This window comes from Xiphophorus couchianus, chromosome 3, assembly GCF_001444195.1.
Source record: "Xiphophorus couchianus chromosome 3, X_couchianus-1.0, whole genome shotgun sequence".
Taxonomy (NCBI): domain Eukaryota; kingdom Metazoa; phylum Chordata; class Actinopteri; order Cyprinodontiformes; family Poeciliidae; genus Xiphophorus; species Xiphophorus couchianus.
The window spans coordinates 6,299,858-6,323,368 of record NC_040230.1 but is presented as its reverse complement, the minus strand read 5'-3'; the positions used below and the strand labels follow the sequence as shown (position 1 = coordinate 6,323,368).

Here is a 23,511-nt window from a genome sequence, read left to right as displayed (position 1 = left end):
AGCATGAGGCAATTATGTGGGATGAAATTCTTCTGTGAATATTGCTGGCATTTATTACATTAATTCTTTGAGTATGATATTAATTTGTGTGATTCTTTGAGTTTCAGAGACATTCATGAACAATAAAACTGAACTGATCACTTCAGATTGTCTCCAAAAACAACGAGAAGGCATTTAGTTTCCTCATCCAGAATATATTAACTGTACTAAAATTATTCAGAAATGATAGTCAAATTAAATTTAAGAGTGCTGTTTTTAACAACTTATTTCGTACATATATAAAAAAAATTATAATTTTTCTATGGGATGTTGATGTGAAAAATAATGAAGCACTTAGTTTCCACCTTAATTAAAAAAATAAATACATATTACTGATACCTGTCATTTTGTTGTGGTAATTAAGTATAGGATTTATTAAATGCAAAAAATAAAAATGCTTAAATCTACAACGATTTATTAATAGCGCCTTTGTAGATAAAACAAGTACATTTTCGCCAAAAAAATGAAGAAATTTTTAGATTAATCTCAGATGTTTTTTAGAAAAAATATGGACATTTCTGAGTATGAAAAGTCAAAAATTTCCAAGAAAAAATACAGAAATGTTTAGATTAAGGAAACTCCGAAATGTCCAAGTTTTTTTTATATAGAAAATGTGAGTATATCTTTCTTGCAATTCTTTTGCCTTCAAGCTCAGAAAGGTATTTTTTTTATTTTTTAGAACATTTCTGAGATTAATCTCAAAATTTCTGAGTTTTTTTCTACCAAATTCTTGACTTTTCAAGCTCAGATATGTCCTTGTTATTTTCTAGAAAATCTCTGAAATTATCTAAATTTACATTTTTTTTTCTACCTGCAATTATGCTGTCATAAAAAAAAATCTGTATTATATATATAAAGTCTTTTCAATTATTGATTTTGGATTTTAGTCTAAGTGGATGGTCCAAAGCGCCTCTTGCGCTATAGAATAATCAAAACATTGAATTATTTTTGCTCTTTACTGGAGTTGTTTACTTACACATAAATTGTTTTGCGGATTCAAAGCAAACTAACTAAAATAAATAAAATAACCGCGGATACTAAAGTAGCTTCTCAGCTTTTTGGCACTGCAGGGCTGCCGTAAAAGGCGGCCCGTCCCGCCTCCGAATCGAAAGTGGATGTATGAATATAAACGGTGAGTTCTGTTGTGTTGGAAGCGTTTTAAGTCGGTTGGACGTTTCTCGGTGATGCAGGTGCAGAGCTCTCCGTGGTGAGTTCATTGTCCTGTGTGGCGGTGGGAAAAATGGCCTTGCTGCTCTGGCTCCTGCTTGTTGTGACAGCTCATGTGACTGACGCTCAGCTGGGGCCGAAGAGGAGCCGTCTGATCCTGACCGAGACCTCCCATCTCCACCCGGTCACCTCCGGTCCGCAGCCCGGTGCTGGTCCGGAGCCTGGCGACCGGGCCACAGCGTTTCACGTCCCGACTTTGGACGGGATGTTCTCCTACCAGCCCGATGGTGGAGCCGTGAAGGATTCTCTGGTCATCCACGCCTTCACCAACAAGTCCGGGTTCCTGGAGTGTCTCTGGAGCTCCGAGTCCTCCCTGAAGAGTCTGGTTGAGGGGCTGCCGAACCGGACCCAGGTGCTGTTCCTGTCACTGGACGACTCAGCGGTCAGTGATGCCCTGTGGATGCGGGAGCAGCTGCACCGGGCCGCCGCCAACAGGTGAGCTGGGAGGGACTCCCTTCTAGTGGGGCGCAGTTTGGAGCTAAATATTTAGTTAGGAGCATGTAACTTTTATAAAATAAATAAATAAATAAAATAGATCTTTTACATTTTGTTAAAACTGTCACCATATTGTAACAGCATGAGACAGATAATCTGTGAAAAGATCGATTTCCTAAGACCCGCCTCCTGGCTCTGATTGGTTGTTTCTAGTTGGCACTGGGAGAAGATTGACAAGCTAATTTTTTAATTTGGAGGAATTTTACTTGTAGCAGCACAGTGACAAAATATACCCCATTGAGTATAAAAAAACAATATAAACAAATGTAATAATTGAGTACGTACAGATAAAATTAAATGGAAACCTAAACATCTGTTTGCAAACAAAAAGCGCCAACTCTGACCAAAACAGCCATAAAGGGAAGTGTGGAGTTTTTTTTTTTTATTTCAGATGAGGAAGTGAAACTGAAGTGAACTCATAGTAGCACTCATGTGTTTTTTGTTTTGTTTGTTTTTTTGTGGTTTATGCTCATAATTCCTTAGAAAATATTCATCATCATTGAGCTTTCCACATTTGCATACATCGCAAACTTCAATGTAATTTATTGGGATTTTCTAAAATGAATTAACACAAAAATTTGGTACAGAATTTAAAACTTGCAAATGAAGCATGTTTTTAAAAGCTTTTCACCAATAAAACTCTGGAAAGTGTGGTGTGTATTTGTATTTGACCCCCTGGTGCCTCTAAATATATTAGAAGATTGTTTTTTATTGTGATTAAATGTGAAAAGTACAATGGATAATAATATTCCTGCAAAGCTCTGTGCTTTGTCACACTCCTTGCTAAAGCTAACAGCTGTGTGAAGAGACAAACTCAGTGCTGAGTCTTTACTTTAACTAGACTCTTTGGCCCAACAGCAGGAAGGAGGTTCTGACCCGGCTGCACTTCTCTCCAGTGCCGGTCTTCGCTTTGGGTAACTGGATCCCCTATGTGCTTTATTACTGGGGCTGCCTGGGACACAACTGTGGCCTCTCACAGGCTGTTTTCATCTCTGATGGTAAGGAGATTATGCTAGTTATCGATTAATGAGTTAATCTACAATTCATTGATCTTATTGATTTATGGATAAGCGGCCATTTTCTTAAAAACCTGTTTACTCTTGTACTAAGAGGGTCAACTGTCTTTCATAACACAAAGGGCCTTTCCATAAGGGTAAAGTTTTCGTAACTGCTGAATTAAAATAAATAAATAAATAGTCTAAACTGTATTAAATACTAACTAAATAGACTGAAAGCTGTGTGTTTTTTACATTATTAAACTTAGACTTATCTATAAAATGTAGCAAAACAATAATATCTTAGGTTGCTAAATGGAAAAATAAAAGATAAAAAGACTAAATTAGGTGAAACTTCATTTCCCATAAACAGAGATATGTTCATACAGAAGTACCGTCTGTAGTTACTTTTTTAAAAAGTAAAAACTTAGCTTCATGCATTAGCTCAGAACATGGCCCTGTCATACAGCTCAGCTGAATAACCGCTATTAATTCAAATTTTAAAAATAAATTGATAACTTAATGATTTTTGTCGAGTGTTTATTTAAAAACAGATCAACTTAAAATGCGTTTAGCGTCCCACACCGGACTCTGTTTGGACCGTGTCCCTTTATCGTTCAAGAATAGCTCCGCCATCTTTAATTTCTTTATTAACACTCTGGTTAAAGATGACCAGCGGCGCCCTCTGCAGGATGGCGGTCAAACTACAACACTAAAAGTTTATAGCCTTATTTATGGTCTAAGAGTACATTATTAGTTAACCAATTGAAACTAATTTTAATCTAATAAAAAATTAATTGTAAATAGATTAATTAGTTGCATCTCAATAGAGAGGAGTTTTATTTTGTGTTAGTTTTTTGACTTTTGAAGACCAGGTCGTCCATTACTGACCATGCTACTTCCGGCAGGGTGGAAAATGCCCATCATTGTTAAGCGGCTGGATGCCAGGTATGATTGGCTCATGGGACGCTGGAGTCCGAAGACACATCAGCTGGCTGATGCTGGAGATGGGTGTGAACCCTCACCGCCTCTAAGGGGCGCTGTGGCCTGGGTGTCAGAAGGAAACTGCTCTTTCTTCACTAAGGTATGTTAAATTCAACTCTTAAAAAATAGCTGTATTTTTCTAAGTATATAAAGTGCTGTGAAAAAAGTTTACACTACCAACTATTCCTTTCTGTCTAGCAAATGAGCCAGACTTTCACAGAAATGTTAAAGTGGTCTTTGTTGACAGTTCTCCAGGCTTTCCAAATGTCTTTAAATGTCTTATTTTAAATCATATTTTTAGCCTTTTTGTTTAATACCTAAACAAGGAACTTCATATATCAACTAGTTGCAAAGAAACATTACAGTCTGCTTATAAAATGCCACTAATATGTAGACATAAAATAGGTTATTTACTCTTAGCGCATAGTTTTATTTTATTGATTTGTGTTGTCATTTACATTGGCTATTTGCATTTGACACACAGAACTTTGATGCAGTAAAGTGCTGTAGAAATAAATTTGACATGGACATAATGTGCTATGTGTCTCTAAAAATAAGGAAATTTAGATTTATTTTAGGTGAAAACATGAAGAGGAGATGTTGTCAAACATTTAAGGCTTTAAAAATAAATCCTACTGCTAGTTTTAATGAGTAAAAAATTAACCATCAATGGGAAATCAGTTTGTTGGCTTAAAAAAATGCATGGTGAAAGAGAAGTTGTGTGTTTTATTTAAACTCCCTTTTGAGTACTTTAATAATATACCAGGGGCTTGAATTGTGACATGTTGAAATCAACACTGGCTGATTAATTTGTTCCTCCAGGTTAGGAACATGGCTAAAGCCAACGCGTCCGGCGTCCTCGTCTACTCGCTCCCTGGCAACCCGATCCAGGATATGAACTGTGAAGGAGAGGAGTGTTTCTTTCCTCTCGCCGTCCCGGCTGCCATGGTGCATCAGGAGTTTTCGGTCGCTCAGGCGCTCCGGTAAGACCGGCTCAGATGGGGGATTAAAAGCCTCCCAATGTTGATGCTGGTTTCAAAGGTTTCAGAGGCAGAAATCTGGACGGCCGGATTAATTCACTTTGATGGAGGATTAGGGCAAGACTAAGAAAATAAATAAATACGAGAATAAAGTTATAATATTACTAGACATAAAGTAAAAAAAATACGGAAAAATAGTTATAATAATGAGAATAAAGACCTAATAATGTTACCAGAATAGTCATATTGCAAGAATAAACGTACATCATAAAAGGCATAATAGTACAAGAATAAAGTCATTTTATTAGAATACAGTCTAAATATTTCAAGAATTAGGATATATGATGTAATAAATTGTAAGATTAGATGAATGAACATATATAACAAATTTAAAATAATACGAGAATAAAGTCATAATCTTTTGAGAATACAGTCCTAAAACGATGCTAAAAAGTTGTAATTGTATCAGAATAAAGTTGTAATAAACTACTGATAATTTCCTCATTTGTAAAACCAATGTCAAAGAATAACTTCACAGCAATTGCAAAGATTGTTTTTTTGTGTTCTCATAATATTACGACTTTATTCACGCATCTATTTGTCTATTCCTAACCCATAGACCACATTTTAAAGCCATTTTTTAAAGTATTATTTAGCAATTATTAGTATTTTTAAGGTTCAACCTATCTTTCTGCTTTTTTTTTGTTTTGTTTTGTAGGTCTGGAAAGTTGGTGAATGTTTCCTTTCAGACCACACCGTCCCCAAATTTCTTCATGAGTATTGACCAGCAGGGGGCGCTGGCTGAGACGGGCTGGTTCCTCTACCCTTCATTTAGCTTCATCAACTGGCAGGCCCAGTGGTGAGGACAATAAAATCACTCTTTATTGGCTAAAATCTGTCTAAGGCCTGGAAACGGGGGCAGAGTTTAACTTTTTTCCCCCTCCACTCATTATTACTGCACAGTCTCCCCTCAGTCTGTCAAACGTAAACATACAAGGTATCCATGGAAACGTCAGAATCTTGGCTGGAAGCTGATAAGAAGCATTTGAGTTTAAGCCCAATGGTTGCAGTACAGAGTCAAAAAGACAATGTATGGAGTTCTAGTAGTGCCTAAATAAATAAATATATATATATATATATACTGTATGTTGATGGTTTAATTTTTTTTCTTCTTAGTAAAGTGTGCCTAAATAATTTATCTTTTCATTTTACATTTACTGGATTTCCAAAAATTACCGTTCAATTGGAGCCAAATATAATTTTTTTCAATTGTTTAATTGTAATTCCGTAAAATAAATTCAGGTATTTAAAAAATTAGACATTTAAAAATAAGTTTAAGTTTGTAAGTAAAAAAAAACAAGAACTATCCAGTTTTCTAGGTCTGATTTTTAGTGAAATCTCTGTAAATTAGTTTTATTTGTACCTACGCTGCATCAATCTTTGCACAGGTATGTCTGTAGGCAGATCGAGTTTCCAAAAATGTATAGCCTTATTTATGGCATTTCTAAAAGGTTCATATATTGTATATTGCAAAAAATAAAAATATTTTATGATCCATCCTCATTTTCTCTGGAACTATGGCAGCTGCTGATAGTTGCACTTCTGATGGAGTCGACCAAAGTGTTAACTTAATGAAATAGAGTTTGTAATTGATGAGAAAAACTAACATAGATTTGGGTATATTATTTTAAATACACACTTCAGAAAACCCTGTGGAGCTTATTTTAAATGCTGCATTATGTTTCATTGGTTAATTTATGCAAAACCCAAAGATGATGCCCCTACCAGCATGTCTGATTATTGCCCATACGTCTTAAACCTTTGTCAGCTGGTGTTATATTTAAACATACAGCAGAAACTTCTCTCACACTTTGTTTTTGCTGGGGGTTTTTATCTCCAGGTTTGAATTTGCTGCTGGTCTGCGTAACAAAATCCAAAGTCCTGCAAAAATCATTCCAGTGTTTGACCAAGTCACGATGCAAGGCGACAAAGGAGCGGTGGCCACAGTCGAACTGCCGGCAGGTGAGATAATCAGCTCTATCTATGAGATACGAGAACCATTGTTAAGTTTGTTTATCCACCTGCTAATGTGACTGGTCACGAGCGGACTGGTTGTACAGTTCATCTGTCAGTAGATTAGTTTTTAGGTCATAAGAAGCAGGGTTTGTCAAAGTTGTTTTTCAGAAAGTTGTAGGAAAGATGAGAGAGAAAAAAGCAAAACTATTAAAAGCTGAATTTCATATTTTTTTGATATTCTGTTATTCAATGATTATTTAAAATAATTGTTTTAAATGTTGCTTCTGAAGCTCATTTTCTGATTGCCTGCCTGTCAAATTCATCAGGTTGCTTGGTGATAAACTTGTAATCTATTGTCTGGAAATCAAATTTTCTGCCACAAAACTTATTGCCATGTAAAATAAGACGTTGTGAGGAAGCATTTATGCTTATGTCAAAAAGCAATGATCTAAAAAAAGAACACGTATTTGTGAAATACACTATTATGAGGTTCTTCTGGAGTTCTGAGTTACTAATTATTGAATAGTGAATAAAATATATTCTTAAAGTTGATGCTTCTTTATATATTTTGTTGCATTGTCTGTGCATTTGCAAATGAGGTCAAAGGTTAATGCACTTAGGGGGGAAATTACATGGAAAAGTTTGGATACCCCAGACACAAAAAGTGAAAAAATATGCATTTTTCTCTTGCATTTGACTTCAGACGCATGTTTTATATTCTATTTGTTTTTTTTGTTGGCAGATGTGTGGGACTTTGACACGCTGGAGCTCGACGCGTCGCTGTCGTGTCCCGGCAGGAGGGACTCGTCCTGCGCTGAGTGGGATCACACCGTCCAGCTGTTCGTCTGCTGCGATCAGCTGAGTCCGTACTGCAACACGGAGCTGGGACGGTGGATCACTGCCTTTCGACGGTAGCGCCCACAACATGCTGCTGCTTCCTGCTTCTTCTCTTTCATTTGAACACTTTATTTTACAGAAAAGGAAGCATAAAAACATCACAAAGTGCTGATATTTTAAGATGCAAATCATCTTTTACAGCCTTCAGTTGGCTAAACTATGTAGCTAAAATCAGATGCAACATTTTAATAATATTAATAATAATAAATAAGTAAAATTACAACTCATAAAGGGAGAAGAAATAAATGCACATTTAAAAAAAAATTGGTTCTTTTTCTTTTGCTGAAATTAAAGTACTAACTATTTGAAGGCAGAAGTTGAGTTAAAATATTTTTCAATTGTTTAAGTTGAATTTTAATTAGACTTTATCATTTTTAAACACCTGTTCATAAATCTCTGCATACAATTTTTTTCTCAATTGAGTCAAATGGAAAAGTTCTATTTTAAGATTATAATTTCTAGACTCCTGAAAATTATTAATACCCCTTAAACTGTCTTGAGCCAAATGACAACAAAAATTTATTTTGTTGCAAAGTAGTGCATAATTGTGAAGGTAAAAAATATGAATTTAGTTTATATGTTTTTTATTCTACATAAAATAAATATTGCTCTTTAAATAAAATCCATTCCAACAAGTTGCTTTCAGTTGACAAGTAGGAAAGAGTTTTAAAAAAATATCTTTATGTTTGTGGTCATTTCATGACAAAATCTGAAAAAGTTCAAGGTATATTAATTCACAAGTTTGCAAGGCACATTTAAAATACAGAAATATCAAAAGGCAGACTAAAACATCTGCATCCGTTTATTTGATTGCTTATTTTGCTGAAGTGTGAGACATAAGAGTCGGTTTTGTTTTGGCAGAGGGACTGGACACTGGCTGACAGATGTGTCCCCTCTCATCCCTGTGCTGGACAGCAGCAAATGCACCTTCACTATGAAGACGGTGCCCTGGGCGATGCCCTGGGTCGCCTCCCTCAACCTCAGATTTAGCGTCAGCAACCACACAGGTAAACACAGCTCCCGGAGACGCATCATGCAAAATTCACATTTTTCTAGTTTTTAATGTTTCATTTTGGGATTTTACTGCTTCTAAACGCATCCCAAGTGTTTGAAAAACCCCACCTAGCAGTTTTTGATGATAAGTTAATAATTTTTAGGACCCATTTCAAAAACCAGAATGTAATGTTATAAGTCAGCAGGCGCTGCCCCGTTACCTAGCAACCCAAGCTGAGCTCGAGCACATTTAGCCAGCTGGTATTAGTTCTGTACAATGGCAGCTAAAAAGGAGAGTTACATTTACTAGAGTAATGTTTTTTATTATGCAGAACATTTTGCTTTTACATGAATAATTTTATCATAAAGTATCGCTACTCTAGAGTAAAATTTCTGGATTCTCTACCCACTGAGAGTAACTTCTCAGAATTAAGACCTGCAGTTTTTGTGAAAGTTTTTTTAAAAACGTTTTTTATACTGAAAGAATAAAAAACAACAATTTTCCCTTTGTCTGATTTTGTTATTTTATATTTATGGTATTTTTATGAATTCATTTAATTATTTTGCTTAAAATACCAACATTTCCACATAACTTTATATTCTGATCCATCTGGTGCAATTTTAGATATTAGATAATTGATGTTTTGATCAATTATTCAGTACTTGAGTAGCTTTTTTACCAAATACATTTTTACATTTTAAATCACCTACCTAGCAACCCCAGCCGAGCCCAGCCCTGTTACCTAGCAACCAAAGCAGAGCTCTAGGAAGTTTGGTCAGCTAGTTTTACCGCTGTGTGGGCTGTACAAAGGCTGCTGGAAATGACACGTTTTGTTGTTGCACTCTTGTTGGTTGTACAGGAGGCTCCACTTCTGCTTTTCAAAGATGTACGGTTGGAAAATTGTGCATCTGTTTGCAGCCATTTTCATATGTGAGTGTAATGTTGAGTTGGAGACGTGGCCAGCAGCAGCTTATTTGGATTTAAAGTGACAAGACACCCCAAAATACAGAACTGATCAGACTAAAATCTCATTATCTAAGAATCATGTAATTAACATGTTTTGTGCAGCCCATAGACGTATCCAAACCTGTTCAAGAAAGCATAAGTCACCTTTATAAAAATATGTATTTATCTCCATTTTCACTTCCATCTTATAAAACTTATTTCTAAATCAGACATAAAATCTTTTGTCACATTTAATGTTAAATTGAAGCTGAAAAACCAGTAAAGATTTTAGTACAGTTTATTTGTGCTGAACTAAAAGTATATTTGTGTAACAGATACAAATATTTGGTATTACAGATGAAGATGTGGCCAAGCTTCATCCATTCAAAGTGACGCCTCTGTTCAGTGGGGGAACCTTTGACAAAAACTACAACAAGAGGTACCAGCCAACGAAGATCCTCATTCCTTCATTTACTAAGAAGGTACCAGATGGTTTGGAAATCAATGGCTTTTTTACATCCTTCATGTCTGGAGTGTCTCACCAGCTGTGGTTGGTTCCAGGTGGAGCTTTATGCCGTTATTACGGGCCACGGCAGCGACGAGAATGGCTGCGGGGAGTTCTGCGTCACCTCCCACCATTTCCTGATCAACGGCGTTTACAACAACACTCACACGTTTGACACGGCAGGTAAGAAAAGCCCACAAAAACACTTTTTAACCAAATACTTGATTAAAATGAATAATGTTTAATCAATAGATGCAGAATAAGTAATGAAACAAGCGCAGTGTTTAAGCAAACCTCAGCTATTTTTCCTCAATATTACCTAAATTTTAAAATTCAGGTAATTGTTTATATCATAACACTAGGAAGTGATCAGTAAGCCAAAAAAATATTCAGATCAATAATTATCTTTCACTTCTGAATGCAGTTTTAGCTAATTTTTTTGAACCATAGAAGTTTATTATTGTTATTTATTATTGTTGTTATTGTGTGCAATGCTGGGACAAACTAAATGTCCCCCCTTTAGGGGATCAATAAATTATTATTATTATTTAGCTCTAAATCATGATTTGATACATTTTCAGGTTTTCAATCAAGAGAAACAAAAGTGGCCACTATAATAGTAACAAAGATTTGGTTTTATTTATTATTATTATTTTTGCTAAATATTTTTATCTTTGTTAGCCACTAAATTGATATACATATAAAGATATATTCTTTTTGTTATTAATCTAAACAATGATGTATGATGTATTTTTAATTAAAACAATAACCATCAGATCAGCCCTACACTGTATTGATAAGTCAAGCAGACTTGTCAATTGGCTGAGCTTTTCACATGTTGATGGTAGAAATATCTTTAGCTGCAAATAATCAACTGTACACTTAAGGCTGCTATTAAATTTTATGCAGCAAAATGTTTTTATTTTCCTATTTAAAAATTCATTGAATTGTTTATTTGGATCTTTAGCTGTATTTCTAAATTTGTGTAAAATAAGCTAAACTTGTTAAATAAAAAATCTGATTAATCATCATTATGATCAAATTGTCAATTGCCTAAAATCCTGTGTAAAACTGGTAATGAAGTGAGTTCTGCACTAGTTGTTGTGCATTAATGTGTTTTAATTGTGGCATTTGGACCCACAGGAACGGCTCTTGGTTGCACAATGCGGGTAAAAGACGGCGCCGTACCTAATGAACACGGCACATGGCTGTATGGGCGAGGAGGCTGGTGTGATGGCCTGCAGGTTGACCCCTGGAGGGTCGACGTCACCAAACAGGTTTGTCCACCAACACAAAGCTTCGTTCTTACAACATGTAATCAAACAAGAGATGTCAGTGAGAGTTGAAGTACATGAATGAAATCATCTTGGACTTAATATTTCTGAAGTTAATTAGAACCTAACGATTAATCATTAGGTTGCATTTTCAAATGATTAATCGTTTCAGCCGTAATGTATTAGATGATCTTCCATAGCATAATTACAACAATTCTCCACAGCAATGAATGTCTGAAGCAAACAATTAAATTAGAGGAGTCCTTAATTACACTGAAGTGAGATATTGGCCTGTTTTCATGTTTAAGATATTAGGCTTCACTAAGTAATGCTAAATGTCTCAGACTCACTATATTTCTTTTGTCTCTTTCTGTCTTTCAGTTGAACATGAGCGACTTTGATTCCAACACCGTTGTCTATTTTGGCTGGTTTAACGGGAAGGATCCAAATCCAGCTCAACAGCCTGGATATATCATCATGTCGTCTTTTCTCATCTTCTACAAATGATGCCACTACAATAAATCTTAATCCTGATTCAATATTACTTTTAATGTGTAATCAAAGAATAAATTTCTACTTTTTCACTTTGTTTTTCAGTCTTTTTATTTACTTTATCTTTCCAGGAATGCTGTGACTAAAGCACCTAGCTTTTAAAATGTTTTCTTCATTCACCAAGAGGACTCTAAACATCTTACACTCTTCAAGAAACGACCTTGCATCTCAAGAGCCTCTTCTCCATAATTGCATATAATCATCGTTAATTTGAAACTCTGAAGCTCAAAAGATTTTCATTTTCATTTAATTCAAAATATGAATTCAGACTTTTCTTGTTATAAATCAAAGTAAATTCAGTAGTTTTCTCTACTTTTGGTTTGAGTTTGTATTCAGAGCTCAAATAGATGAAAAAATGTTTCTAAATTGTTTAAACTTTGTCCTCAAAGTCACAAATTGAGATTCAACAATTGATTTGAGTTTCCAAGAGTAAACTTTTCCCAGGGGGACTAACAAACTGTAATGAGCAAATACTTATACCTCATAACATAAGTATGTCACATACCATAGATATGCAGCTAATAGCAAAATCATGGTGTTCACCACTCAGTTCAGCATGTACTGTTTGTGAAAGTATAAAGAAGAGTATATTCAATTAGTAATTAAATTTTAAAATTTTTGTACTTTCATTAAGGATTTCTATTGCTTCTATAAATAGTCCAGGTGCTTAATAAAACCCGTCCAGCCACTTTCTGGCAGTAACTGGATGGTGATGTTTTTTGTGTAGGAAACTAGCAGTTTCAAAACTACTTTGTTGATCGGCAGACACTGTGTCCTTTTAAACATTACATTTTAAACCGCCTACGTCACATTCTACGGGCACTGCGCCGTTACCTAGCAACCCAAGCGGAGCTCCAGTACTTTTGCTGAAATTAAAGTACTTGGTTTTACCCATAGACATGAATACGTAGCATGTAATGGTTGCTAGCTTGGTAAAAATCAGCCCCTTGTTCTATTTGCTTCGTACGGAGGGTCTAGGCTCCCCGTCGCTTCCTGGAGTCGTGGACTGTGTTGAAGTCTTACATTTGAGCTAATCGCTACCGTTTGTCCCCGACATGCGCCAGTTCAACGCTAAGAAACGCATCGGAAGTTGCCTGCGCTGTAAACGACCACATTCTACTGCAAAGAGAGAAGAGACGAGCTGACGGAGGTGGCTGCTGATGGTCATTCAGTATGTGGAAGTGTCGGTCTGAATGGCTTCGTTCACTTTATCTGCTGCCACTGCTAAAACTACTAGCAGACCACAACAGCTCATAAACGTTCACACCTTCTTCTGTTTGCTGATTGGCACGGAATTGCACAGGAAGACAATGACCAGGCTAAGTGGTTGCAGGAAAAGGTACGATTTTTTTGTTCATGGGTCTGTTGACTTGCATTCAGAATCTGCTGAGGTTCCACGTTCTCTGCTTCTGGGTATAACTCACTGTCAAAGATGTATGGTTGTACAACTGCGCATCTGTTTGCAGCCATTTTCAAGTATATTAAGTGTAAGTGTAAATGTCGAGTTGGGGGTGTGGCCAGCAGCAGCTTATTTGGATTTAAAGTGAGAAGAGGCCCTAAAACGGATCAGAAAGGTACGGTGGCCCTGAGGTGCAAACCACTACAACATCAACGAAACCACTACAACATGGACCTTACCACAGGGGCCGCTTTTCATTGGCTGATGCCCATTCTACGTGGTCACGTGCGTGGCCGTCTCACAAACACACTTAGCTTCCCGTTAGCTAACTACAGCATAATGGCAGCACTGATACAACTTCTACACCTTGCAGCCTGTCTGCTACACAGTCTTACGTTAGGTTATGATATTATGGTGTTTCAGCATCTGAATAATTTATGTAACTAAATAAGCACAAGAAAATTGTAACTAAGCAAATATTTTCCACGGCAATGCCAATAAAACTATTTTATTTTCCACATAAAATAGTTTATTATGACTTGCAAAGTTATTCGTAGAGTTAAATGATTAAAATAATTTGTTATATTTTTTATAAACTATATTCTTTAAAAGGTAACATACATATAGATGTATTTATGTGACAAAAAACCCTCAAAATTTGTAACTCAGCAAATACGTTTTTACATGTAGGAGATGCATCTCTGAGGTCTTTGCTGGATTTTCTTGATTATCTGATTTTGCAGCTACTGTTTGAATGATATTGTATTTTTTAGGCCTTGTATTTCTTCTGCTGTCCACCTTGTTTTCAATTCAAGTCTAGTTTTAGGAAGCTAAGAATGAGAAAATTAGAGGTGAAAAAGCACCAAAATTATGAAACTAACACACTTGACACCAAAGATGATTGTTGTAAACCATAACGTGTCATTCTGCTAAAGAAATAAACAGTTCACAATATAATGTATGTTACTTATGTATAAATGGTATTGAATAAACTGATTTTTTCTTGACTATTTGAAATATTGCAGTATTAGTTTTTGAATCTACTAGAAAACTGATTTATCTCTGACTGTGAAAGAAGGATGCCGTCAAACCAGCTTATCGTTAAGATAGATACACCCAACAATGCTGTTGTGAGAGAAGTTGAGCCACCGACGACGAGGCACAGTGAGAAAAAGGTGCCCTTCAAGATGTGTTTTGAAGAACATAAACATAGTTTTGATGACAATACTGGAAATCTTTACGATTCACTGATCATTGAAACCATCGCTGCAACACAGGAGACTGTGGATGAAAAGGGAAAGAATAGACCACCTGAGAGGAAGAGGAAGAATAGGAAGAAGCAGCAGCTACCATTGCAGGTCTGGGTGGAGCTACGCGCTCCTATTGATCAAAATATTTCAGTTGAAATCACTGAAATGCAAGAAGCCTTACTGATCACCATAACAGAAACCATCCCTAAAACACAAGAGGCAGTGGCTCAAACACAGGAGGAACAATCTATTCAGGATGTTAAGAAGACCTTAGAAGAAGTTTTCCCTCCAACATCGGTTTGTAAGATTTCATCCACTGAAAATGCGGATGAAAAACGTGATAGTAGTGTTCTGAAAAAACAAGATGATCTGGCAGTCTCCTTAGAAAAGGAGGCTCGTGCCAGGGAAACTGTCTTCTCTACTCAACTGGTTACTGAAAATGAATCCATGTCTAAAACACCGGAGACAGAGGATGAGCAGGTGGAGAAAGAACCATTGACCTGTGAGGACATGAACAAAACACTACAGTCTCTAATTGTGTCTGAACCAGAACACATCCAGGTAGAGAATATCCCTCATGTCTCTCACGAACAAACCGGAGAAAATGTTCAAGTGGACAATGTCAATGACGAACAAACCCGAGGAAATGTTGAAGAACAGAATGTCCCTGGTGTCTGTCACAAACAAACCCACGAAAATGTCCAGTTAGAGAACGTCCCTGAGGTCCCTGACAACCAAACCTCCGAAGCTGCAGACTACAAAACTCAAAGTCACAACAACACTCAAATCCCCATCACTTTGCTTCTCCCTTGTCCAAAAGAGCCACAAACTTTACTTAAACTGATTGTTGACCTTCAACAGTATTTACACCATCTTCTTCAAGAACTGTGGAAAACCACTGCATCGCTACCTGAGGGAATTGAAAGGAGAACTTTCTTGGAAAATAATTATGAGTGCTGTTTGACACAGCTCCACCTCTATGAAAAGATGTGACTGCTTGAAGACTCGACAGAAATAGCAAATTTGCCCAAGTCCCCAGAACCTCAAAGACAGCAAAGTGTGAAGCCAGATCTGAGGAGTCTGAAATGGGACAAAATACAGCACAGAAAAATCTGATGAAACTGCAAAATGAGATGCACAAAAACAATCTTCAGCTAAATGCTAAACTCAAGTGCCAGGAAAACATGCTGAAGAAAATTAGCTCACAAGGAGAAAGCAAGAACAAAATGGCCTCTGTCAAAACACAGACAGAATTTCCAGAGACCTCAAAGTTGAAAACAGTCCATCGCCAATCTGTTTCAGCAAAGAAAATCAGGCGGCAATCAAAAGCAGTCCATCCAACAATTGTCACACACACCAAGATGGACGTACTGGAAACCAGGCGCCAGTCAAAACCCGGACAAAACCAGCACAACATCTCTGACGAAGACGATAGCCCAGTAAAAGAGGTTTCACTTTGGAGGCGTTTTAAAAAAGCCGTCACTCCATCATTTATGCGGCAGTATAAAGACAAGCGAAAACCACCCAACATGGACCTCTGATATTTTTTATTCAAAAGAGAGGTGAGAGTTAGCTAATCTGGGCCTCCCTAGTATTTGCTTATTTCTATTAGTTATTTTTAGTTAAATATTGCTTGGTGGAAGTTTTAGTTCTTGTATTCGTCTGTTTAAAAAAGCGAGGGCTGAACGGTGGCAGTTTCCCCGTGTATGCATGGGTTCCCTCCGGGTACTCCAGCTTCCCCCATTCAGTCCAACATCCACGTTCATCCATTGCAGTGTTTATATCTGACTCTAAAAATGCAACCAGTAATTGGTTGCAATTTATTGCAATCAATAAATTGTTTTGTGACTTGTTTTAATTCATTTTTAGAGTGTAGTTGGTCATTTTTATTAGTTATTAATTGATTAAATTTTGCTTTGTTTTATTATAGTTTTTATTAGTTACAGTAGTTTTAGTCCTTTATACTTCTGTTTATAAAAAAGCAAGGGCTGCAAGGTGGCAGTTTCCACGTGTATGCATGGGTTCCCACCGGGTTCTCCGGCTTCCCCCGTTCATTATATATATATATATATATATATATATATATATACACACAACATACTATGTTAAACATACAACATACTATGGAAAAACATGATGGCCTTTAAAGGAATTCAATACAAGACATTTCAGAGAAATTCTGTCGATTTTCCACTTACAGCTAATGATGAAAACATGACATGCTGAACGAATTGTTCTCAGTGCTGCAGTTGGCTCCACTACACCACCAAACATGACAGAGATACTTCACATAAATAAACATCACATTAACCAGTAGTAATGTGAGGCAACATATATAAAAAAGCAAGGGCTGCACGGTGGCAGAGTTTCCCCGTGTATGCATGGGTTCCCTCCGGCTTCGCCATTCTGTCCAACATCCACGTTCATCCATTGCAATCTTTATATCTGACTCTAAATAAATGGCTAACACAGCAGAGGTTGATTAGCTACGTTAAACACCTGCTCTACTGATGATCTGTCAGAGTTCATATGTGGGTCGCCGTTTTCTTGCAAGTGAACCGCAGAACGCCGCATTCCTCAGCACATCTACATATTAAGGTTGTCAAAGTCAAGCTAACTTAGCTAAAACCAATGACAGTTGGTGAATGGTTTTCTTCCCTCCAACAGGGAGCTGAGGGCCGTGTCTTCACAAGAGAACAGTCAAGCCCGGATATTAGCACAGGTTTACCGGGGCTGCAGCCCGGGGCCCCGGCGTTTGGGGCCGAAAGATGCCTTGTATTTTTGTGAATGAATAAGGTCAGAGTGCCTTAATTTTATCACTGGCTAAGAGGATTTAATGTCTGATTTGTTCTGGCAAACGTCCATTGTGTATGTTTGATTATTATGGACCTTACCACAGGGGCCGCTTTTCATTGGCTGATGCCGTCTCACAAACACACTTAGCTTCCTGTCAGCTAAGAACAGCATAATGGCAGAACTGATACAACTTCTACACCTTGAAGCCTGTCTGCTACACAGTCTTACGTTAGCTAAACAGATCAATATGCAATGTGTCTGTATCTGACATACACTAAAGATTTTATTTTATCAGAAAAGGCTTTGGACTAAACTGTTACTCGTGTTAGCCACGTTAGCACCAAGTACAGCTGGTCAATCAACCATCGCTGTGTTCAGGGAAGCGCTGATTAATAATCGAGAAATAAATATCAAGCCTGGAAACTTGATATCATAACGGACTGAATGTTATGTTTTTAACGTAATCTTTGCTCGTCTTGCGGGGCGCAGGCGGTTGCCACGGTAACAGGTGTGCTTAAACTACAGAGAGAGAGAGTAAAAAGGTAAGAGTGGTTTTGAGTTGATCACGTGTTCGGGTTATTTTACCTTTGTTTACCTTTGCTGTGGCGCATTACAGCCGCTGTAGTTTCTAAACGTTGGACTAATTACCTCGTTCGTTTGTGAGTTTACGTCATTCACAACAAACATCAAACAGAACAAATATATTTCATAAATTTTTAACAAACAAATGGCTTCTACCGCGATAATTATGTGAAATTAAATTAATTATATCCCAACTTCAGAAGATTTGCCTTTACCTTTCCAGAGCTCTTTGGTTCCTCCTATCAGTCTGTAGCTTCTCATATTGACGTCATCAAACCAAAGTTCAGATCTACCATAACTGACTGACACCTGCTGGCCTCAGGTTTGCAACCAGCTTGTGACTGAGAAACCAGTAACCTCCTCCCAGATGATCAGGCCCGTGCAGAGACCACTGAAAGGGCAGGTGCTCAAAAAAAAAAAAGGGCACATCTAACCGCATTCTAGGAAAGACTATTAACAAAACCACACAGCTTTCAGAGCTTAATAAAAATGATAAATTACAAAATTGTGAGACATACAATATAAGCTAAGGAAAAACTCTATATGGAGCATAACACTATGCATATGTTAGATATTTTATTAGTAATTTCTTTCTGCAGGTCTATTTTGTTATAGGAAAGTATTGCAATATTCAAACCCGCAATTTAGCAAAATATGTAAATCAGAGCTGATGGTTTAGCTCCGATTTACATATTTTGTCTTTACAGAATTACACTATTAAAAATATAAACAAGGGCACAATACAACCTTTTAGTGTACTGTAATTTATAAAAAAAAAAAAAAGAGCTGCCTGTTTGCTGCACTTACATTGGAAATGAAGATTCAGGAAAGCAGAGCTGCATCAAACTTTAACGTGGAACTGCAGAAAAAAAAAGCACAAATTGAATTGTTAATGCATGTCACCATGAGAAAAGCCTACTGAGACTTACTGCCTACCAAAATGTATGCCTATATCTCTATTTGTGTCTTAGTGTATTTTGTAAGTACCTATATACATTTTCTTCAATCTTTCCTCTTCTTTTTTTCTTCTCAGTTTCTCTTTTTTTTCTTCATTGTCTCATCTTCTCTGTGTTGAGTGGAGGCCGATGTCTCTTATTTATTTCAGTCTCTTTTTTCCCCCAAACTGAATCTAAGATTATTATCCAAAATCTTATTTTCCTTCATGGTGATTTAACTGTTTAAAAACAAACTTCCAACTTTTAAGCATTTTTGTTATTTTTGTTCTCTTCTGTTCACAGCAGCAGTTTTCTGTTGGTCATGTCTCGAAAAATGTCAATAACCTGAATGATTGGCACATCCTTCTCAATTGCCAGCAAAAGAAGGTCTGACAACCTATCCTCCTTGCATAAGCTGCGTAGTTTTGTTTTCACTAGCTTCAGTTTTGAGAAGGAACGCTCAACGGTTGCTGTAGACACTGGTAAGGTGGCGTATGTTTTCAATAGTCCAGTCAGGTTGGGAAAAACCAGATCAGCATTGTTTTCTTTGATGACAGACAGCATTGATGACACACTGTAAGATGAAAACTCCAAATATGAATTGTGAAAAACCTTCAGCTCTGTCTTCAATTTTTCTTGGTCATCAATTTCATAAAACTGGCAGAGCATCTTTAGAGCTTGAAGTGCTTATGGAGGAACTGTTGCATTGGTCCAGTTTTCTGGGACAGTAAGGCAGTGGAGGGCATTTAATATTTCTCAGGTAGCATTATCTACTCCCTTAAACCGTTTCTGAAGCTCTTGTGTAATGGAGTCTACAAAAACATAATATACCTGTGCACAGTAGGACTCCTTCAAGGTATGGAAAACATGGTCATCAGAAGCGCCTGTACCAACCGCAGTAAACTTTGCTGGCACTTTCCTCTTCCTTCTGTGTCCACTGACTTCTTCAGTGGGGTCAAGCCCCACAGCTGCAGCCTTTTCTGTGGCTTTCTTATACATTTCCTCAAATTCTTCTTCTGATCTGCAATGCTCCAGTGTCTGTAGTACCCCTTCAACAATTTTGTAGGCTGCAGCCAGGTCCATATCTTTCTGCTGTAACGCATCTGATGCAACTGCAGTTACTTGGAAGATGGGGCAAGTAATTTCCAGACATAAGAAGAATTCAAAATTGATGTTCTTCAAAAGGATTGCTGCGTCACCTGCTGATGGATCAGGGGGGCCTTCCTGAGTCATATTCTCTAAGAACTTCATAACAGCTGGAAGGACCTTCTTGAGAGACTTCAGGACTCTTTCTCGGCAGGCCCAACGAGTGTCAGACAACTTTTGCAGTTCAACTGGGCGCTGATGTGGTTGCATTCCTTTCTGAACCTCAATAAATGCAGTATGTCTTTTTGATGAGTTCCCAATGAAAGCGTAAAGTTTTTCAACCAAGTTGAAAAATGTGACAAAACATATATTTGATTTGGCACTTTCAACTAACACCAAATTAAGACAGTGTGCCTGACAGTGGACATACAAAGCCTCGGGATTGTGCCTGAGAATTCTTGCCTGAAGTCCCTTGTAGTGTCCTCTCATGTTAGCTGCTCCATCGTATCCCTGACCTCTGATGTTATCCATTTTTAGATTGTTTTCCTTCAGTACGTCCAGAACCAGATTTTCAAGGGCTTCTCCACTTGTGGACTGAATGTTGCACACCTGAATAAATCGCTCCTTAATCTGCATATTGTGCACGTATCTGACCACAAATGACACTTGTTCCATGTGTGAAACATCTGTGGTTTCGTCAATAAGAATGGAATACAGCTCACTTTCTTCTATTTCAGTTTTGATTGCATGTCTTACTGCTATACCTAATGCTTTTATTATGTCATTTTGTGTTCTGTTTGATAGTAGTGAGACCAGTGGTCTTTTGTTACTGTCCAGTGTTTCTTTCAATCTATCAAGGTGCAATTTAATGACACTATCATACTTGCCGAATAACTCGACAAGCTCTAAAAAGTTGCCTCGATTTAGGCTTCCTGAAGTCTCATCATCTCCTCTAAATGACATGCCCTGTCTTGCCAGATAAAGTGTAATGGAAATCAACCGAGATAAAATTTCTCTGTTCCTCTGCTTTTCTTTGTCTTTTGCAGCTTGTGATTGAAGGTTACCTGTTTCCAAAACTGCCTCCAGGGATTTTTTCTGAAAAGTGTTCCACTTTACCATAGCACACATATGGGACTCTGATCCACTGTGCTCTTTAATTTTCTGTAATGCTTTGTTCCATCTGTTTAATCCTATTGTCTTCCATGATTTGCGGAACATGTGCTTTTCTTCATTCAAAAAAACACGACAGCTAAAACAAAACATGGAATTTAAACTGGGAGAATACTCCAGCCATGGGTTACTCTTATACCATTTATTCTGAAAAGACCTTCCTTCTTCATTTTTAGGAAATGACAGCTCTGGTTGGCATGGTCCTTGGTTTACACAATTTTGGATAAATGCTTCATCATATTTTATGTTGAATTGCAAGACATGTGCTGGGTCATTTGGGTGTGGAAGGTCCATTAAAAATATGAATGGCTTCTCTCTGACTTGTTGCTCTGCATTTTCATCCATAGTGTTTATTTCTGACTGTTGTCCCTCTCCTTGCCTGTCTTCCTGTGTTGTTGACTGCATTTTTGTCTCCTCCTCTGATCTATCACTTTCCTTCTGTCCATCTGGGAGCAAGAAACAAACTAATCATTATTCTACACCTAAATTTAGTACATCTTAGCATAAGAAAAACACAACAGATGCCCTGTAATATTAAATATATTGTTTACTACCAAAAGTTACATGTTGATAATGTTAAGAACATTTTTTTTTTTTTGTTCGTACCTGCAGTACTCGTTCTGACCCAGTCGGTCAACAATCCACTACCTTTTGCTGCATCTATCAATTCTTTTCTTTTTTGTTTCTGCCGTCTTTCTTTACGTGGCATCTTTGAACTGAAAAAAGCAAAACATAATGAATTATGATAAGAACACTGTATTAACCACACTACCAATTATTTACCTTTGTGTTTAAACCAATATGTTTTTCAGTACCTTAGCACAACATAATATTAATTTCAGAGAAAAGGAGGCCTCTGCTGTGGAGCTCAATATGTTTCACAATTATTCTATTAAAAATATAATAATAACCTCAATTAAATAAAATACAATTGTGATCAATACATTTTGAATTGAAACAATTTTTAAACAAAAGTTTTGCTTAAAATTTTTTTTTTAAATTAAAATCAGAGATTTATGTCTCAAAGTGAGAAAAATTATTTGTGAACAAACTTATTTGCTCATGTCATAAATCTTTTCTTGCTATTGTAAGTTTTTGTTTGTGATTCAAAGTTTTGCTTGCTTCTCACATGACGTCGTGGGCAGGGCCGAAAATTGCAACAAAAGAATTCTGATGTGTGCAAATAAAAGTTTGTTTTGCAAAGAACTTTTTAAGTTAACAAGACAAAATTTAGTTATTTAATTAAAAAAATTAAAATAAAACTTTTTGTTTAAAAAAAATAAATCATTATAATTCAAGCAGTTTTGTAAATTCTATTCCCCTTCAAGATACATTAACCTAATGCCAGAATAAATGCAATTAATATACATTATGCAGCAAAGGAAATTAGATAATCGGACATATATTCATTATAGAGAGATGATCGGTTTTGGATCGTTGATGTGGCCCCATCAGCAATAATGAAGAATGACCGCTATCATTAGCGATACAGGGAAGAAGCTTTTTAGTTATCTTGCTTTGCTACCAAACTCGTTAGCTAACAGCTAGCTAATAGGACAACAACAACAGCCTAATGTCTGTATGATAAAATACTGAATCGATAGATAAGAACAGTTTTTCCTTACTTTTCCTTCCTTCCTCCTCCACGTTGAGCTCCGCAGTAAGCTACTGCGCAGTCTCACTGACTGAGCGGGAGGCAGCTGCGTCATGCGTCACGGACAAAAGGTCAAAGGTAACAAGGTGACCCGAAGGGCTTATTATGTTGTTTTTCTTTAAATAAAAACAACAACAACAAAAAATAATAATTTTAGTACATATCAGAGGAGGGCTTGGGAAATTAACTTTAAAAAAAAAAAAAAAATTGGACCAAAAGGGCACTTTAGGGCAAGGAGCAAAAAGGGCAGGTGCTCAAGCCCCCCCAGCCCCCCCCCCCCCTCTGCACGTGCCTGCAGATGATGACATGAACTTGTTAATTCCTCTGTCCATTGTAGCAACTGATATATTGTGAAAATCCGGTAGAAATGATGCAGTAATCGAGTCATGTTTACATAGAAACAACGCGCCGCGAGGCTTTGCTTGTGAGACTTGCGGTCACGTGGGTCGGTTGTGGGCGGAGCTTGGTAAGGTCCATTAACGAAGCACAATGGGCTCTTTGCACCTGCCGCGCTGACGTCACAACCGCATGCGCAAATGCGGCTCTCTTTTTCCCGCGCTTTGAGTTACCATGACAGCTAGAAAAGACAAAGTCTTATTTCAGACGCAAATAAAACAATACTATGAACATTGCTGTCTTCCTAATATAATGGGCTTTTAAGTTTTCATGGATTTCCAAGCGGTCCTGAATTAAGAAGATGGTAGCTTGTAAATATTCGTCGCTAACAATTAAAGCT

At 37.0% G+C, this 23,511-nt stretch overlaps 1 protein-coding gene and 1 long non-coding RNA gene across 4 annotated transcripts; one reads left to right on the top strand and one right to left on the bottom strand.

Annotated features, from left to right (window-relative positions):
- The first annotated feature begins 897 nt into the window (after positions 1 to 897).
- Positions 898 to 11,940, top strand: LOC114141453 (uncharacterized). Of its 2 annotated transcripts, none has more exons than XM_028012001.1 (12): positions 898 to 1,701; positions 2,623 to 2,759; positions 3,665 to 3,840; positions 4,563 to 4,723; positions 5,439 to 5,579; positions 6,621 to 6,742; positions 7,479 to 7,647; positions 8,495 to 8,640; positions 9,930 to 10,054; positions 10,134 to 10,260; positions 11,221 to 11,354; positions 11,733 to 11,940. In XM_028012001.1, the coding sequence occupies exons 1-12, from the start codon at positions 1,280 to 1,282 to the stop codon at positions 11,856 to 11,858; spliced, it is 1,986 nt and encodes a 661-aa protein (XP_027867802.1). In that variant the 5' UTR covers positions 898 to 1,279; the 3' UTR covers positions 11,859 to 11,940. The 2 variants fall into 2 exon arrangements, with proteins under 2 accessions (XP_027867802.1, XP_027867797.1); XM_028011996.1 differs by having other exon boundaries at positions 901 to 1,701; positions 2,620 to 2,759.
- A 6,553-nt stretch (positions 11,941 to 18,493) lies between these two features.
- On the bottom strand, positions 18,494 to 23,055 carry LOC114141509 (uncharacterized). 2 transcript variants are annotated; one of them, XR_003594863.1, is made up of 3 exons: positions 22,747 to 23,055; positions 21,728 to 21,837; positions 18,494 to 18,789 (listed from the first exon to the last, which is right to left on the bottom strand). It is a non-coding gene; the product is annotated as an uncharacterized LOC114141509 (long non-coding RNA). The 2 variants fall into 2 exon arrangements; XR_003594864.1 differs by lacking the exon at positions 18,494 to 18,789 and adding an exon at positions 21,249 to 21,567.
- Positions 23,056 to 23,511: the final 456 nt, after the last annotated feature.

Excerpts from the sequence above, each read along its gene's own strand:
- LOC114141453 (XM_028011996.1), top strand. The coding sequence starts at position 1,280 with ATGGCCTTGCTGCTCTGGCTCCTGCTTGTTGTGACAGCTCATGTGACT. Across the intron at positions 8,641-9,929 it reads TAGCGTCAGCAACCACACAG|ATGAAGATGTGGCCAAGCTT; the intron begins GTAAACACAGCT and ends TTGGTATTACAG. Across the intron at positions 11,355-11,732 it reads GGGTCGACGTCACCAAACAG|TTGAACATGAGCGACTTTGA; the intron begins GTTTGTCCACCA and ends TCTGTCTTTCAG.